The 17,831-nt window shown below is 41.8% G+C and overlaps 1 protein-coding gene across 1 annotated transcript in view; it reads right to left on the reverse strand.

Annotated features, from left to right (window-relative positions):
- pof1b (POF1B actin binding protein) overlaps window positions 1–17,831 on the reverse strand; it is a 92,500-nt gene that overhangs the window by 35,753 nt on the left and 38,916 nt on the right. Inside the window, exons 5-6 of the mRNA XM_080187707.1 lie at window positions 17,384–17,560; window positions 1,608–1,750 (exon numbers count right to left, since the gene is read on the reverse strand). Of these exons, the coding sequence (XP_080043833.1) occupies window positions 1,608–1,750; window positions 17,384–17,560 (320 nt within the window). The remainder of the gene's footprint in view (window positions 1–1,607; window positions 1,751–17,383; window positions 17,561–17,831) is intronic.

Here is a 17,831-nt window from a genome sequence, read left to right on the forward strand (position 1 = left end):
TAACTCATGGACAGTGCATGATGACAGGTCAGAACCAATTAGTGTCAGCTATCTCTGCAAATGTGTTTAATTAACCAATGAATGGGAATACGTGTTCTCTGAAATAAAATGATAATAAAATAAAGTGAGAGAGAGAATAGAAGACTGTAAACATCACGCAAGGAATAAGGAACTCCTAATAAATGGGTTTCCTCCGGGTGCTCCGGTTTCCTTCCACAGTCCAAAGATGTGCGGGTTAGGTTGATTGGCTATGATAAATTGCCCATAGTGTCCAGGGATGCACAGATTCGAGGGATTAATGGGGTAAATGTGTGCGGTTGTGGGGATAGGGCTGGTGCAGGCTTAATAGGCTGAATGGCTTCCTTCTGCACTGTAGAGTTTGTGTGATTCTTTCTGTAATAAACTCATACTCTTGTACCAGACACGAGGTGTCAGTGAATTCTTGAACCCAACAGGTGGCGGTTAAATTTAGATGTGGACAGAGGAATGAAGAGATGGGGCTGGTGTGGCGGCCTTGGGGCAGGGGGGTGGTGGGGGTGATAGGGAAGATAGGGAAAAAGACAGAGATATTGCCAGGGCCATGAGTTGGTATGGAGCAAGGGGATGGGGAGGGAATGCTAGCGGTAGGGAGAGGCACGCCATGAAGTTGGAAGTTACACCCATTGCCAAACTGTTAATTATACATCAAATCACCTGTCACAAGGAGCACAGTTCTCAACTATGAGTGCGGATAAAATTCCAGCTATTTGTTATGTTAGATTGGCTGCTTTTGCAATGCAATTGCTGGCACGTCCATCTCAGAAAAGGATATCCATCCCGCTAGATAATGAAATATTTACTGAGAAAGTAAGGTGAAGGGTTAGGAGAAATTCCTTTACTCAGGCTAGGTGTAGCAACAGATCTTTTACTGTAGGAAGCGGCAAAGCAGGGAACATTGCTTGACCTAAGGGAAAGCTGAACGAATATTGGAAGCAATACGGGAGCATAGTGACAGGATAAAGAAGTAGGATTAGTTTTGGATGGCTCGAGGCAAAGAGGCTTCCTCCTACGCTTCAAATTTTAATTTTGTAGATTTGATCAAAATTCAAACTAGGACTAGGAAATTAATTACCTGAAAGAGGGTGAATTCAGGAGGATTGGCAAGAGTTTGCATCTCGTCGTAACCAAATTTTGTACTTTTAAGCGCTTAAAGATAATAGAATCAGATTCAAAAATGTAACTTCTGTTTCATTTGAAATGGTCTCACTGTTCGAATATAAAATGTATGCTGACTGTAATCCTCTAACATTACCTTCTTCAGACCAGATGGCAGACCAGACATCTGAAAGCAAGCAATTAATCTGAAACTGTTTGATGTGGTCGCAAACACCTGGATGGAAAGGTGTGTGGCTGACAGGTTCAATGACATGGTGCAAATCCGACAATCCCCAGAATAAATATCACCTAGGAACCAAAATAAATCAGTGCTAAATTGTAGGGCTTCTGTCGCTTTGTTTTGAATGGGCAGCCTGATAGTTAACAATTGCTCTCGCACACTTCAAAACAAATACAAAATCCTTCAGCTCAAATCCCATACATCAGGAACAACGAACAGAATGTATACTTACTTTCCCTTGATTTTCTGCATGTTTTGTAACAGGATGTTGTGGAGGTCAGAGGTCTTGCATGTCAGCTCAGCCAGCAACTCACCAAAGTATCGAGGATCCAATTTCTCAACGTTAGAACTCTCATAATCCATGGCACTCTTTATCTAGTGTCAGAAAAAAAATCCATTACCCAATCGGCATGTTATCCCAAGTCATAATTATGTATTGCTTACAGCATGGAAACAAACTAAAACAAGGGGGTTCAGATTTTGCGGCTCCAATATGGAGATGTTGGGAGGTCTCAGCAAATGCCGAGATGTTGATTGCCACAGAGAGCCGGACCAGCATTGCAACTGTTGGCATGCGCGTGCACCAAAGGCAACAAGTTGCAATTTATCCCCATGAGCTCCAGAGGAGGATACAATCATGATCTATAAGGCGTCAGGGGCCTGTAACCCAACAATTTGGGCTAACTTCCCACAAGTTACGCTGATGTTCACTCTTCTGTTTTCAGTTTGTGAGTTGCCATGGTATAAATCAAACAGGCCCTCCCCTAAAGGCTTCTAGACAAATACAACCAAACGTGCAAAATATTTCCAAACAACAGGATACTTTGCAATGAGAACTTCCCAATTTGTCAGAAATAATTGTGAACATTAATTTTTATTTCTTAAAATCACATTAGAAGGAACTTTATAAAACAAAGACACATTAACCAGGCGAAGGTTCTGAGAATTAGGAGAGGACGCAGCCAATGCCACATGATCTTTAAACTGAATTAAATATTCTCAATGCGCTGATATAATTTTGTACAACTCTCGGCCTTTTGGCTAAGATCAAGCATCAGATCAAGTTCAAGTTGAGATGCAAATGACTTATCTTGTCAGCTTGGATCTGGTTTGTCTCCCTTGCGAGGACCTTGAATTGGATTCAACTGGAATTTGAATTCGGATTTTGGAGCAAGCCAGGAATGGATTTGAGTTTGCCTGAACCACTCTAAGCATTGGCTTTGTAACATACTGAATGGAGCAAAAAAATCTTAAAAAACAATTTTGTACATCTCCCTCCAAATATTCATTATCCAGATTCAATCCCTTAGGTCATCTCGGGAAAATGTCTGAAACTGAGAGGCTGCTTTCTTCGTTTGACTTCTTCCAAAATCTCTCTCGGCACTCCAGCATCTGTAGATGCTTTAAGCGTGCAGTAGTTGGAGCTGACGCTGAGCTTATGAGTGTTACAGGATGAAACATTAGCAGCGATTCTCCCAAAAAAGTTCTAAGTGTTGAATTTGGGGGAAAACGGATATAAATCACCTTGTTTTTTTTCAGTGCCGTTCTGCTACAGTTCAGTCCCTGGCCCGCTAATTACATTTAAATTGTATTTTAAAGGCTATTTAAATATTTGCCCTGCCTCCCAGCTGATTTTCGGTGCTGCACAGGCACCACCAGAAACCCGGGACTGGAGGTACAATCGTGGCACAAACGCTGATTGGAATCCTGCGAATCAGCGGACATGCCATTCTCCCGGCCTGCCGTGTTAAAAAATTAGCATGCTGGAATGGGAGAATCCCCCATTCTTTCTGCTATTCCTAGCTCCACGCCTGCAGAAAGCTGGGGAAAAAAGTGAGTGTACTTTCCAGTGATCTGTCTCTGATTTATGCACAGCCACATTGAGAGTTTAAGATACTCACAGCAAGCTGGTTCTCAGAATTTGGAAGTGGTGCATAGGTTTAAAGAAAACACTTCCAGCTACCTTTGTAATGTCCCAGTGTCAACCCAGTAACTGTAATGTATTCAAGGAGAGTGACCCTCTCATGAGTGACCATTGTTCAATGGGCATAAATTGATTACATCTGGGCAGATATCTTCCAAATAATGGAAATCCAAGAGAGGCTAGATCTTAACACCTTTGCTGAGTTGACAGTGGAGGAAGAAGTTGAAATTCTTACAGCAGCCAAGGAACCAAATAAATCTGTTTATCTCAGTTCAGTCTGTGCAAACTTCATTGCTGACTTCAGGATGTTACTGGAATAGGATAAGTCCATAAGCACACTTGAGGTAGTCAAGGCATGCAAGTCCAATGACACCAGCTCACATTTTAAGCTTTACGGCTGTTGTTGAAGGGGTTTGTTTGGAACTCTTGAGCTTCGTGTAAGTGGGGAAAAAAGGATGTCATTTTAAGAAGAGGACCTTGGAGTCAGTGCAATGAGTGCTATTTTAACACCAGCAGATTTAACCCATCAAATTTAATGGATGGACAGTTCCAGGCTGTGGGCCAATAATATCCAGTTCCAAGACTATGTAATATCTGCAAGCCCCTGATTACAGGATCAGCTTTACTAATCATATTCTTCATACACACTCAATTATGGAAATCCCCATTATTTGACCTGTGGGAGTGGAAAAATTGGCTTTCTCTATCAGCCACGTGGGATAGAGGTTTGGGAACATTTGGGTGGGACAGGGAGTGGGGGGAATGAAGATGGAACACCTTCAGCAGCAATTTCCACAACTATTCTTGTGGGGTCCAGAAGAGAACCCCTACTTTCCTCGCTCCACAACAAGTTGCTTTTTTTAAAGAAAACTTATCTTGGAGAGTCTTCACTTTGGATTGGACACCTTTTACTGATCAAACGGATCACCCATTGGCTATCAAAATAAGGCTCTATTTACATTTGGAAATATTAACATAAATTGATGAAGGCCCTGTGTCAATCAGACAGGTGAAAGTCAGTCCCAGGATTCAGACGGCTACAGGGGACAACAGCAAAGCTTAACAGACCATTTTCATTTCAATTCCACTATCATCTAGCTTCGACTGCATGGAAAACTGTAAAATCTACCCCTTTCCCTTTTGTTTACTTGCCACATATGTATGGTTGTTGCAGAATAGCTTCAAGGAAAATATCATAGGCATTTTTGGCTCTTGGCTCATGCTTGTCTTTTCATGAAAACAGTGTCCCTTTCAAGCTGGGCAGAGAGAATTGAAACAAACATGAGTCTTTAAGCGTGGGCGATGCCACAGTACAAGGAGGTAACCTGTATTTTCTAGTCCAGAAGCCTTCAGTTTGGCATCCAAATTGGCAAAGAATGCCAATCAACTTCTACAGAGTTGTTCACTAATGGGTCTGAGAAAGCTGTCAGCAAAAGTGCCATAAAATGTAAAAATACACTAACTGTGAATATCTCGTGTATTTTTGTGCTATTTCTTCAGTAAAATGTAGGATATGTAGGGACAGAATTCAGGAAGCCATTGCAGGCGCCAGCATGTACTAATCATCGCACAGGAGGAGAGCACAGTTGAGGAAATATGGTAGGGTGGGGAACAGTTCTGCTTGCCAGCTTAACTTTCATCATTGCATTTTCTTTCACCTAATTAGTAAAATCTCCTGCATTATACAAGGGTAGGGTGGCTTCACCATCAGAAATGTCTCAGAACGCACCCACACCACAACTTAGAATGCAACCTTCAATAGACTAGTATTACCGTTCAAGATCATTTAAAGTTTGGTCTGGTTCCCAGTTTCATGGGCTTGGTTTGTTTTCATACCAGTTTAATCCAGTATTAACTCGATTTATATAACTGAAAAATCTGATTGGAATATATGGGGCAGTACATTAATATTGCCGTCTGGAGCCATTATCAGAACTGAGTGCTACTTGAGCCTGCATTGCTTCACATTTAAATAAATTATTTTGTAATAAATTGAGCGTGGATCTTAATATTCCACCCGACGTGACTGCATGGCTGGATACTACTGCCAACTTTTGCTAAACTTATTCAATTGACATTCTGTTAAACTAGATTGGTAACATTTCAACTGAAATATTTCCAAAGGTTAAAACAAGCTTACACGCAGAAATAATAGATAAACAAATAAAAGGGGCGTGCACCATTTTCAACCTATCTTGAGAAGCTGAGTTGAGGGCCTATGACCTATAACATCGGCTATAAACAAGCTCGTGAAGACTGAGGAGAGAAAGAAAGCCAAATCACAAAGTAACTGGGTGGTCTCAAGCTTGATTTTTAAAAGCCTTAGGATTGCATGAGAGAAAAAAGGCAAAGGTAAGAAGAGTTCATTATCTGGGAGGTAGAATGCTGCGAAAGGACAATGAGTCACGACTTGAGCAGACTGGAGACAAGGAGCATGTGGGAGACCCTTTGTTCTGTTTAGTTCAGAAAACAATGATAAGATCAAGAGAGAGACACACAAATAAAAACAGAATGCAAATCATGAAGGACTGAAGTGGGAAAAGCTACACCTGCTATGTAATAAGGTCTTTCTTATATCCTTCCCAATGTGTACACCTGAGGAGATCTCCCAATGTGGGATTATTATCCAATTCCAAGACAAACTTAGTTTTATAAATGCAGCTTTTGGTTACATATTTAATAAGGAAGGCAATATGGACGCCCATTTGAGGTCAGGAAGACAAGGCCTGAATTCTACACGTCCCCGGTGAGTTTCGAGGCCAAGAACATGGAATTGCAAGGAGGGGATTCCCTCTGAGATCCCACCCACCCCATCCAGGATGCAGGTTTACAGTGGGGTGGGCTGTGCCTTGGATGCAAATCCCACCCTTACCCTGAGTCAGGCCTTTAAGTGGCCACTTAATGACATTTTCCCACCACTCTCAATTTTTAGGCTAATGGGCACTGGATAGATCTGGGGGAAGGAGAAATAAAAAAAAGCTTAAATCCTAAATCTTGGGTGAGTCGTAATGAACTATTTTCATAAACGGCTACCACTGCTGATCAACCTCTTTATTGCTAAACTCCTTTTCGCAATGCACTCCAGCCAATTCCCCCCTCATTTCTTTGTAATTATCTTATTTAAGTTTAGCACAGTTGTTTCTGGTCCTTGTTTCTCACTCTCAAACTGAATGTTAAATTCCATCATATTATGCTCACTATTACCTTGGGGATCCTTTACTTTGAGCTGGTTTATTAAACCTGCCTCATTACACGCTACCAGATCCAAAATAGCCTGATCCCTTATTGGATCCACAGCATGTTGTTCTATGAAACTGTCCCTAATATACTCCATGAATTTTTTCTCATGACTACCCCTACTAATTTGGATTTTCCCAATCCACATGAAGATTAAATCACCAATGATTAATGTGCTGTCTTTATTTTTACATCACCTGATCTTCTCTCTATCCTAAAGTATAGCTACTGTTAGGGGCCAAAAGACGACTCCATCCAATGTTTTCTTCTCCATGTTACTTCCTACTTCCATTCATATGGATGCTACGTCTTCCAATTCAATATCATTTATTGCTATTGTAGTTATTCCATCCCGTGCTTACAAAGCCACCCACCACCCTTTCCTTTCTGTCTGACCTTACTGAAGTTATATACCCCTGAATATTTAATTCCTAGTTTTTACGTCCTTGTAACCATGTCTCTGTAATGGCTATAAGATCATACCCATTAATCTCATTGAGGCAAATGTTAATGGAATTTGTGCCAAACAATAGGTGCATGTAAGTAAACAGCCATTACTTTAGCCTGTTTATCATTTTCCTCCTTTGGCCCTATTTGCTGCTTTTTTTAATGTTTGTACACTGCCCCTTCCTGTCACACTCTGGGTATCATTACCTAAATAGCTGCAATGCTGCCATATCCTTTGCTTTGTAAGTCTATGTATCGTCCCCCCTCCCCTCAGCCCTTCTGAAAGTCAATCAGGAGCAAGAACCCTCTGAAATCATGGGCACAGTTCAATTGTGGTCAATTAGTGAAAAGTAAACTAAAGTAGCTCAATCTTAAAGCATAAGGTCTTTAGCAATCAGAAGGAAGTTGCTGATTTTGGAACTGAATCATGCAAAAAAGCAATGGATAATGAAGATGAATGGGAACAGAAAATAAAAAGCATTCGCAAAGTTAAATTATTAATAAGATCATTTAACAGGCATTTGGGTTGCCCCACGCAAAGCCTGGATGAAAGTATTTAGAAGGTCAATTAGTTCACAACTTAACGTTGCCTCTCAAAAGTGTACAAAAAGTTTAATCAGTGACATCCATATAGCTTTGCAGCACTGAATACTGACAGGCCTTATACTGCTTTTCCAAAGAAAGCCCCTCTGTCTGTTAGGGAGGTAGGTTTTATCTTGACCTGCAACTAAATGAGAAGAATCCCCAGCCCTACTTCCCTCAATCAGTTAGAACCCTCCACTGTCTCATCTCCTGACCAAGGGATGGAACTGATTTGGAAAGTTTAATACAGGCAAGATAACTAATGGAATGGAAAGGCCAAACAACATCAGCAATCACTCATTCTCAAATATTTATTTCAATTTCCCATCAGCTAATCAAAAGTAATGCTTCAGATTCAGCAATCACTTGAAAGTTAATAACTGATTATCTAATAACCAACAACAGGGAATACCTACTGAAATAAAATCCTTCAGTACCTTCTAGAAAAGAGAAAAAAAAACTGGTTCTTTAAATGGACCAAATTTTATGTACTGTATCATATGGGCTGGAAGATCTTTACCTTCAATACCTTCTTATGCACCAAAGGAGAAACAAGTTCAGACTAATGCTTAATGTAGAGGTGACTGTTTGCTCTTTCCCCTTTGCTACTGAATTAGTACAAATTTGTGGTGTTTTCAAGCTTCCTTTGCACAAACCCACATCTTCCATTTCAGGTGTGGAATTTAAATCACTGCTGTTGGGGTTTTGACTTTAATGATCTCAAAGAAATTTAGCAATTAACAGCAGAGCAAGCACTATGTTATTAAGCACCGTTTTAACTTAAGTAACATTCCAGCACAACACTCAAATAAGGAAATGGCTTATCACCTGATTTAAAAAGTACAGTACTTTTTAAAAGTATAAAGTAAAACTGTGCAAATTCTGTTAACATAAAGGGATGGGGTTTTAGTTCAGACAGGCAGCATGGTCGGTGCAGGCTTGGAGAGCTAAAGGGCCAATTCCTGTGATGTAATTTTCTTTGGTCTTTGTTCTAATTTGGTTGAAATGTTTCCAACGAGCCTTGTTCCCATATTTTAGATGTTTGTAGCAAACAAGGTCAGTCAATCAGGATTCTAGTAACATGCAAAATCAGCAAAGGGTGATGCCTTTGATTTACTGTTGAACGCTTTAACCTTTTTCACAGGTGGTGCTGACTGCAGGAATGATATAACTTGACAGAAACAACATGATTCATGAGCAAAGTAACAAGAGTTTTGCTGAATATGCGACTTCTTTTAAGACTTTGTAGGATGTGAGTGCAGCTCATCCCTAATTGCTCTTGAGAATTTGTTTCAATTATATGGGCATTCAAACATTTCAATGCAAAAACACTTTGGGTGCGTAATCAGAATTACACAATTTACAGTATACATAATAGGGATCTACAAAAAAAATCAGCATCTATACTCAAAACAGCAGAGTTTCATGTTTGAATCATAAAATCATAGACTCCCTACAGTGCAGAAGGAGGCCATTTGTCCCATCAAGGCTGCACCGCCCACAATCCCATCCAAACCCTATCCCCTTAACCCCATCTATTTATCCTGCGAGTCCCCAAACACTAAGAGGTAACTTAGCTTGGCCAATCAAGCTAAATTATCACCGCATTTGCCAATCCGGAACCGCGCCTTAACAGACCTGCTAAATAAAAGTCTGAATCGGGTGCTCCAGCTGTTGAAGAGAGCGTTCAGTGATTCCAACGGCAGTCTGACTCAGAGTGGTGGTGGGGGAAGGCAGGCAGGCAAGCCTGATCATTCGGGGGGGGGGGGGGGGGGGGGGGGGCACGGCGGCGCCAGATCGTTGTCTGGTGGGGGAGGGGAGAGCAGGGGTCAGATGTATCTCTGGCGGGAAGGGGGCCAATCATTGTCTGGTGGGGAGGGAGGAGGAGGTGGGTCAGATGTTCCTCTGTGGGGGGGGGGGGTTCGATCGCTCACTGGTGGGGTGGGTAGATAGATAGATCTTTGGTGGGTGGAGCAGGGGGGGCAGGGGGTCTGTTGCCACTCTGCAGGCGATCAGTGGGGGGGGGGAAAGGGGGCAGAAGTGGCAAATCAGTCTGGGTTGTGGGGGGGGGGCGGATAAGGGGGACAACGATGTGTGTGGGTAGTGGGAGAGTGGATAACTGGGACAGTGATGTGTGTGAGTAGTGCCGGGGGGGGGGGGGGGGGGTTTGGATAAGGGGGACAGTGACATAGTTTCCGCTTGTCGCTCCCGGGCCACCTTCTCCATTCTCTTCGGCCCAGGAGTGATCTGACACGGGCACCGCGTTTTCAAATTTCTTTCCAACTGCGCATGCGCAGTTCAAAGCTTCAATCGTTTTGGCTGTGTTAAGCCCTGCCCACAGCGTGAATGGGACTGGAGATTGTTTTTTCAGGCTGAGTGCTTTTGGGGGTGCCTGAAAGCAGATTTCCAAGTTGGATCTTCATTATGTCCAGATTCGGCACTTAGAATGAAAATGGTAAAATTGGACCCAGTACGTAAAAAAATTGCGCCCAAGCTATTTTATACAAGTGTCCATAACCGTAGCCTTAATCGTGGGTCTGAATTTCCAGCTGATCTACAATGTTGACTTCACTCACTTTCAGCATATTTTGTCTCATCTAAATATGAGCCAATGAACATTATTTTTATTGCAATTATGCAAGGACTAACATATTCTTCCACTAGTTGAAGCAAGATGAATAGGGGAAGCCTGCATGGGAAAGGGAGGATAAGGAGCAGGAACTAATCAAACCAAAACAGACATGCATCCTTCACAGGAAGGCCTGTTTTCAACTCCACGAAGAGTAATGCAAGCTCTAGGAGGACGACTTAATCAGAATTATAAAGGCTTGCCAATAAAAAATGTCACTTAAAGTCATTCATCAGACTATGTAAAAGCCAATAATTCTAACTTTGGTTTTAGTGCTTAGCTCTTGAAATCTACTTTTTAATATAATGCCTCTGAGCTGCTGTAGAAATTTTACTGAGGGAATGCCAATGCATGTTCACATTCAACAAGCTAAATAATACTTATAACTCGGCTTTGAAACTCAAAGTAATTTTTGTTGCTTACAAGATATGGAAAGTTATCATTAACTCATCTAAATACATGATAGTTGAGAGAATAGATCGAGTCTGGTGAATTTTCCTTAATAATAGCATTTTGTAAGGAATAAACATAATAGTTACAACTGCGCAACACGACTTTGGCCAGAATATTCCAGCCCTCCCACCCACCCCCTCCCCCTACCTACACATGGGCCATTTGCCATTAGCTGCCAGTGGGATCTTTCAGTCCCACCAAAATCAGTGGCAATTTGCATAGCGGTTCCTTCTCTCCACCAGCAAACCTGTGGCACGAGTTGATTTTGGCAGGACTGGAAAGGCTCCATCAGCAGAAAGGGCTGAAAAATCCCAGCTAGTGTGTGACGCTTTTCTTCATCTCACGTATGCTCGGGTTCTTAAATTCATCCGGCTTTGCTATACATCAATAATATCCTTCATGCACGGCAAATTTAATTAAATTAATTTGGTTAAAAGACCATAATTCAGCATTCTGGACATGCACCGGAACTGTTGCACAAGACCACAGCAGCAGTTTCTGTTCTCTTAAAAGCGTTCACAAGACTACAACGTTGTAGTTCATAAATACTTCAATAGGCCAATTGCCAGTAGCTGGAAGGCTAAATGAAAAGCACACCTCCTAAATTACATCATTCTGGATTAATTAAACCAGAACTCCCATTCACAATTTAGGACTGTTATTACAAAGAACACAATCTTGCAGATACTATAAATTTCAAATGGAAAGAAAAAAATGCTGGAAATACTTAGTAGGTCAGCCAACAGCCTTGGAGTGAGAAACAGAGAGAATGTGATGGATTTTCACCATCAAGACAGAAAGTTCAAGATGGAAAATCTCCTGACTTGGCAGATGTCTTCCTGGAAACAACTCCAGCAACCATGACTTGTACTTTGACAAGGGGTGGGGCTGCACAAGAGGGTCAGGCCCGCAGTCTCCAGAAGCAGTCTGGAGGTGGCTACAGGGGTGGGCAAGTGTTGAGGCAGGCTAACTAGAAGTTATGCTCTGTTTCTCTCAGATTTTGGCCTGAATATATAAAAAGCTCTTAAGCCATGTTGTCCTCAACACCACCCACCAGTTCCCATGCCCCAAGCCAAAGTGCCCATGTCAACACCATATCTCCTTATACCTCCATATCTATTCATCCAGTATCCACAATGGGCAGACCTTAAGAGCCACGTGGAGATGAAAAACGATCTTAGATCTAACAACTGAATAGAACTTTCCCTCATGTAAACTTGATATTGAAAAAGGTCTCATTTGTGAAATCCATTTAAAGATGTTAAAGCCCCTCAAATAGTTGACCTGATGTAAAAATACTCACATTTCTATTTACTAACATAACCTCCTAAAACTGATAATCAAAACATGAACTCATCCCCTCAGCTGATATAAATGGTTTTGAGGCACCTGAAACTCAGCCAAGCATTTTTTAAAAAGCTCAGCTGTAGTAACAGCTTTTTTCTTAAATGCCAAGAATGAAGTCTATTGGAACTGCAGTTACAGATGGCTAATGTTTTATTCTAAAAAACACCAGGTTGCCTGTAAATCAATGTATTTGCTTGAACGCTGATAGCAACAGCCTGTTTCTTTGTCTTTTTTAAACAACTTGAGATCATGACAGTTAAACATGCTTCATGCACCCTTCACAAGTGTTTATAATTCTCCCTTAAATTCATGACTACCGCACTGCACATTAAGGCCCATGAAAGTGAAAATGGCATATGCTAGATCTCAGGCTAATTTCAAATGGCCCTGCTAAGCTTGGGGTACCCACCCTTCTGATCCATCCCATTGACAAAAATGGGATCTGCTGGAACTGGGGGCAGGACTAAACATCCAGGTCCTACCCCCCATGTCTGACCAACTCCATGCAAGTCCAGCCTAATGTTTCAGGAGTGTGCCTTTTCCTCAGACGTGATTCTAGCATTTTCTCTTATTTAAGTTTTGTTATTTATAGCTTTACATGGCATTCCATCCAATTAATTTCACATGGCATCAACTCATTCACCTATTCATTTTTTAATTAAACAATTTATAATTCAATTTGCTTATGAAAACATTTTAATTAAACAGAAAGAATCTTTTCAAGCAAAGAACACCAATCTTTATCGATCAGACAAAATAAATAAATATCAACATGTTTGCTTTTACTGAGAATTGAGATTGTAGAAGACAATGTAGCTTCACGGGTTCTCTCAGACACTAGGTGTCATTTACAATGACAACCTTTTTTTTAAACACTATGAAATCTGCTCGGCATCTTTTCCAAAATCCATTTAAGATGAAAATCGTGAATAATTTGCAAATGTATATGTTAATGCTGCGTATCTGTCCCCTAAGACTAAATCTCTCCTATTCTCCTACTGAAGCAATTGTCTCCTAACTAGGCGTGGTTCTACAGCAGTCACACCCTGTCCAAACGTTCACAATTTAAGTAAAAGTCTTCACTGCAAATCCAAGCTGAGCTCAGTTCTGGTCTCATCTGACAGGTGATTCTCCCAGTCCACTGTGCTGTTCTAGACATCGTAGGAAGTCTCACAACACCAGGTTAAAGTCCAACTGGTTTATTTGGTAACAAATGCTACTAACTTTCGGAGCGCTGCTCCTTCATCAGGTGAGTGGGGAGTTCTGATCACAGACAGTGCATATAAACACACACGCTCAGTTTACAGAATACTGATTAGAATGTGAACCTTTACAGCTAGTCAAGTATTAAAGCTGCAGACAATGTGAGTGGAGATAGCATTAAGCATAGGTTAAAGAGATGTGTATTGTCTCCAGATAGTACAGTAAGTGAGATGTTGCAAGCCCAGGCAAGACATGGGAGTTACAAATATTGTGACATGAATCCAAGATCCTGGTTGAGGCCATCCTCATGTGTGCGGGACTTGGCTATCAGTCTCTGCTCAGCAACTCTGCACTGTTGTGTGCCGTGAGGGCCGCCTTGGAGAATGTTTACCCGAACATCAGAGCCGAATGCCCGCGACCGCTGAAGTGTTCGCCAACAGGAAGAGAAGTCTTGCCCGGTGATTGTCAAGCTGTGTTCATTCATCTGTTGTTGGAGCACCTGCGTGGTCTCCCCAATGTACCATGCCTCAGGATATCCTTTCCTGCAGTGTATCAGGTAGACAACATTGGCCAAGTTGTAAGAGTATATACCATGTACCTGATGGATGGTGTTCTCACGTGAGATGATGGGATCTGCTCAGATGAGGAGGATAGCAACAGACACCTCCAGACGCTGAAAGATGCCCTCATAAGAACAGGATATGGCGCTCGACTCATCGATCGACAGTTCTGACGCATCACAGCGAAAAACTGCACTAACCTCCTCAGAAGACAAACACGGGACACAGTGGATAGAGTACCCTTCGTCGTCCAGTACTTCCCTGGAGCAGAGAAGCTACGTCATCTTCTCTGGAGTCTTCAACATGTCATTGATGAAGACAAACGTCTCGCCAGGGCCATCCCCACATCCTCGCTTCTTGCCTTCAAACAACCGCACAACCTCAAACAGACCATTGTTCACAGCAAACTACCCAGCCTTCAGGAGAACAGTGACCACAACACCACACAACCCTGCCACAACAACCTCTGCATGACATGCCGGATCATCGACACGGATACCATCATCACACGTGAGAATACCATCCACCAGGTACACGGTACATACTGTTGCAACTTGGCCAAGGTTGTCTACCTGATACGCTGCAGGAAAAGATGCCCTGAGGCATGGTACGTTGTGGAGACCATGCAGACGCTACAACAATGAATGAATGAACACTGCTTGCCAATCACCAAGCAAGATTGTTGTCTTCCTGCTGGTGAACACTTCAGCGGTCACGGGCATTCGGCCTCTGATCTTAGGGTAAACATTCTCCGAGGCGGCCCTCACGGCACGCAACAGCACAGAGTTGCTGAGCAGAAACTGATAGCCAAGTTCCCCACAGGAGGACGGCCTCAACTGGGATCTTGGATTCATGTCACACTATCTGTAACCCCCATGACTTGCCTGGGTTTGCAACATCTCACTTACTGTACTGTCGGGAGACATTACACACCTCTTTAACCTGTGCTTAATGATATCTCCATTCACATTGTCTGCACCGTTAAGACTTGATTAGCTGTGAAGATTCGCACTCTGATCACTATTTTGTAAACTGAGTGTGTGCCTTTATATGCCCTGTTTGTGATCAGAACTCCCCACTCACCTGATGAAGGAGCAGCGCTCCAAAAGTTAGTGGCATTTGCTACCAAATAAACCAATTGGGCTTTAACCTAGTGTTGAGAGACTTCTTATTGCGTTTATCCCAGACCAATGCCAGCATCTCCACACCTGTTCTAAACATCAGCAAAGGCTGTTTTGCAGGCTTTCTGCTGGGTACCCAAATGACTGCGTGTCTCCGAGGCAAAACTTTAGTGTCATCAGCTCTGTTCCGCAAATCAGCACAATTGATTTCAATATTATCAAAGTTTGCATGTCATTAGCAAGAACAGGACTGAATTCTCAGGGCCTGCTAGCCTCTCTTCCTCCCTTTCCCCACCTCTCCAATGGGAATTTCGGTCAGGTATGGCCTATGGGCATTTAGATAAATGGCAACAGCCTAGCTGTTGTCCTCAAGATTAGCCAACTTACTACAGCTGGGACCCTTCTTGTTTGCAGCTTCCCACCGGAAAAATTCTTGGGAACAGGATATAGTTAATGAACAAAACCCAGTATGTTAATTCATACTGCATTGTTATTGTACAGATATGTAATCAGATACTACTGCCTCATAACTTGAAATAAGAGATATCACATAGCATAAAAAGGGTGGAGCTTAAATGGTGAATTCTGTATTATTAAAGTCAAATATTTTTCAAATAGGAGTGACTTTATTAATTGGTTGAAAAGGCAATTTGGTTTGAATTTGACCAGAAAGCTTTGATTAGTCACATCCAAGCTGCAAGTAATTTGGATCGATTATTTGTTGAAAATTAATCACTGACCCTACAGCAATCACACAGCAAATAATGTTCATTTTAGTCGATTTAAAGATCATCTTTTACACTCCATAGGGCAAGGAATTCACATCCAAGTGGAGGGTCCAATTACTGTGTAGTTTAATCTATAAAACAATAAATTACGTGAACTCATTAGCCGGATGGATGAATTACAGATCTCGAGGAAATCGGAAGAGGCTGGCCACGTGTAATCACGCAGAGCCAGTCATTTAGCTGAAGTGACACGTAGGGCAAATCCAAGTACATAACATGGGCAGGATTCAGCTGGGGAATGTCAGCATCAGCTGACATGTTTCATTGTGCATTTCCTTCAAAACTCACGGCTGCAACGCAACTCGATGAATGATCCCAGGCTTCTAACATTCTCCCATTAGAGAGTGGTGGAAGTTTAGGTGTTGACCCTGCTCTGGATCTCTTCACATCTGCTCACTCTTTAGAAGTGAGGAGCTTCATCAATGAAATGCCCTCAGCTCCTCAGAGCTGCCCCTCTTATCTCATGAGATTTTTGCTTATCTCTCTCCTCTGTCCTAGACCCGATTGTCATTGAAGTCAGATCAGCTGTCACACAGTGCGAGTTGGAGAAGCCGGCCAGCTCTCAATAGTCAGATTTTCAAAAGGCACGTGAGACGCATGTGCCCTATCCCCATAACCCCACATATTCACCCTGCTAGTTCCCCTAGCCTATACATCTTGGGACACTATTTTTCATGGCGCAATTTTTCATGGCCAATCAACCTGACCCTCACATCGTTGGACCATAGGAGAAAACTGGAGCACCCAATGGTAACCCGTGCCGATAAGCGGAGAACATGCAAACTCCATACAGCCATACACCCAAGGCCCGATCCCAATCCCAAGAACAAATGCTCCACGTATTTTCTGGAGCTTTTTCAAGGGTCTTTGTTCCCAAACAGAACCTCTTGGCTTTATATATAAGATTTGGGCTTTTGCAGCTTTAACCAAAACACCCCCCATTCTCAGTATTAATACTTTCAGGATGAGCTACATAAAATAGAATATGTCAGTTCACCTAGAAACTCGCATACTTAATTTGTGTAATTGGGAGAGTAGTATGCCTGTGTTTCACTATGCAATTTAATCAGGAAGTAATATACATTTTGTATTAGTACATAGTTTAATGGGAGAAATACCACATACACATTATTTGCAGCACCACATAGAGACCTGCAGATACTTAAATAAAATTGTCACTGTGCCAATTCTGATAAAATTAAGCCATTTTTGGTGTTCTGTAGTTGGAAGCAGTTGAATTCATTTGCAATTCCCAAATTGCTGGTAGGTCAATCCCTGACATAACAAAATGTTTCTAGCTATATTCACTTGACCTCAATAATGGATTATAGAAAATGCCTTACAAATTAAAAATATGCCACAACTACATAAATTTAAATACACAATCGCTCCTATTACAGGTCCCTGCTAGATGTCAGCCATCTTCATTCTTTACCCACTGTGCAATGTAGACACAATAACCAGCCTCTAAAATGTTCACTCTAAACCACAGCTACAAAACTCCATTTCAAATATTTTCCCTTCAAGCTGCAGGCCATGTCCAAAACTTGAGTCAAAAGAACTGTTTCAGGTGTCCCTTCATTTGGTTTCAAATTTTTAAAGGAGAATAACCTGGCAATCGGGAATGAACGGCAACTATTTAACAGTCTTTTTCAATCTAACGCAGCAATGCAAAACATATTACTTATAATTGCAGATTTCTATTTGAGCGTAGTACCTGGGCTGGTTGAGGACTCCGCACTCTGGCTGGTAAAGGGCTTTGCACCCTGGTTGGTATCGGACTATGCGCTTCCGAACCTCCCGAGCTTCTAACGCGGGTTTCATCAAATTCTTGGGAAGTGACAGAACTTCGTGCACTCCGATGTCCACTGAATTCATGTGGAGGGGCTAGAGTCTGTAACACAAACAAATACTAGTGAAGACGTGAATTCCCCATCCTTAAACAATTCCAGGAAGATATCAAGCTAGTCATCACTTCACATGTCAATTTTATCATTTTACCATTCATTCATTCACTGCATTTTAATTTTGATCTTCAAATCTTTTTGATTTGAAGGCTGTTCAAATCTTTAACATTTCAAGAAAATTATTTTATTTTGTTTGAAGTTCTCAGCTTCAAGTAAAAACACTATCATTTCTAAACAAAGTGCAAATAGTATCCATCA

The sequence above is a fragment of the Carcharhinus amblyrhynchos genome, chromosome 4 (genome assembly GCF_965287045.1).
Source record: "Carcharhinus amblyrhynchos chromosome 4, sCarAmb.v2.hapA, whole genome shotgun sequence".
NCBI classification, from domain to species: Eukaryota; Metazoa; Chordata; class Chondrichthyes; order Carcharhiniformes; family Carcharhinidae; genus Carcharhinus; species Carcharhinus amblyrhynchos.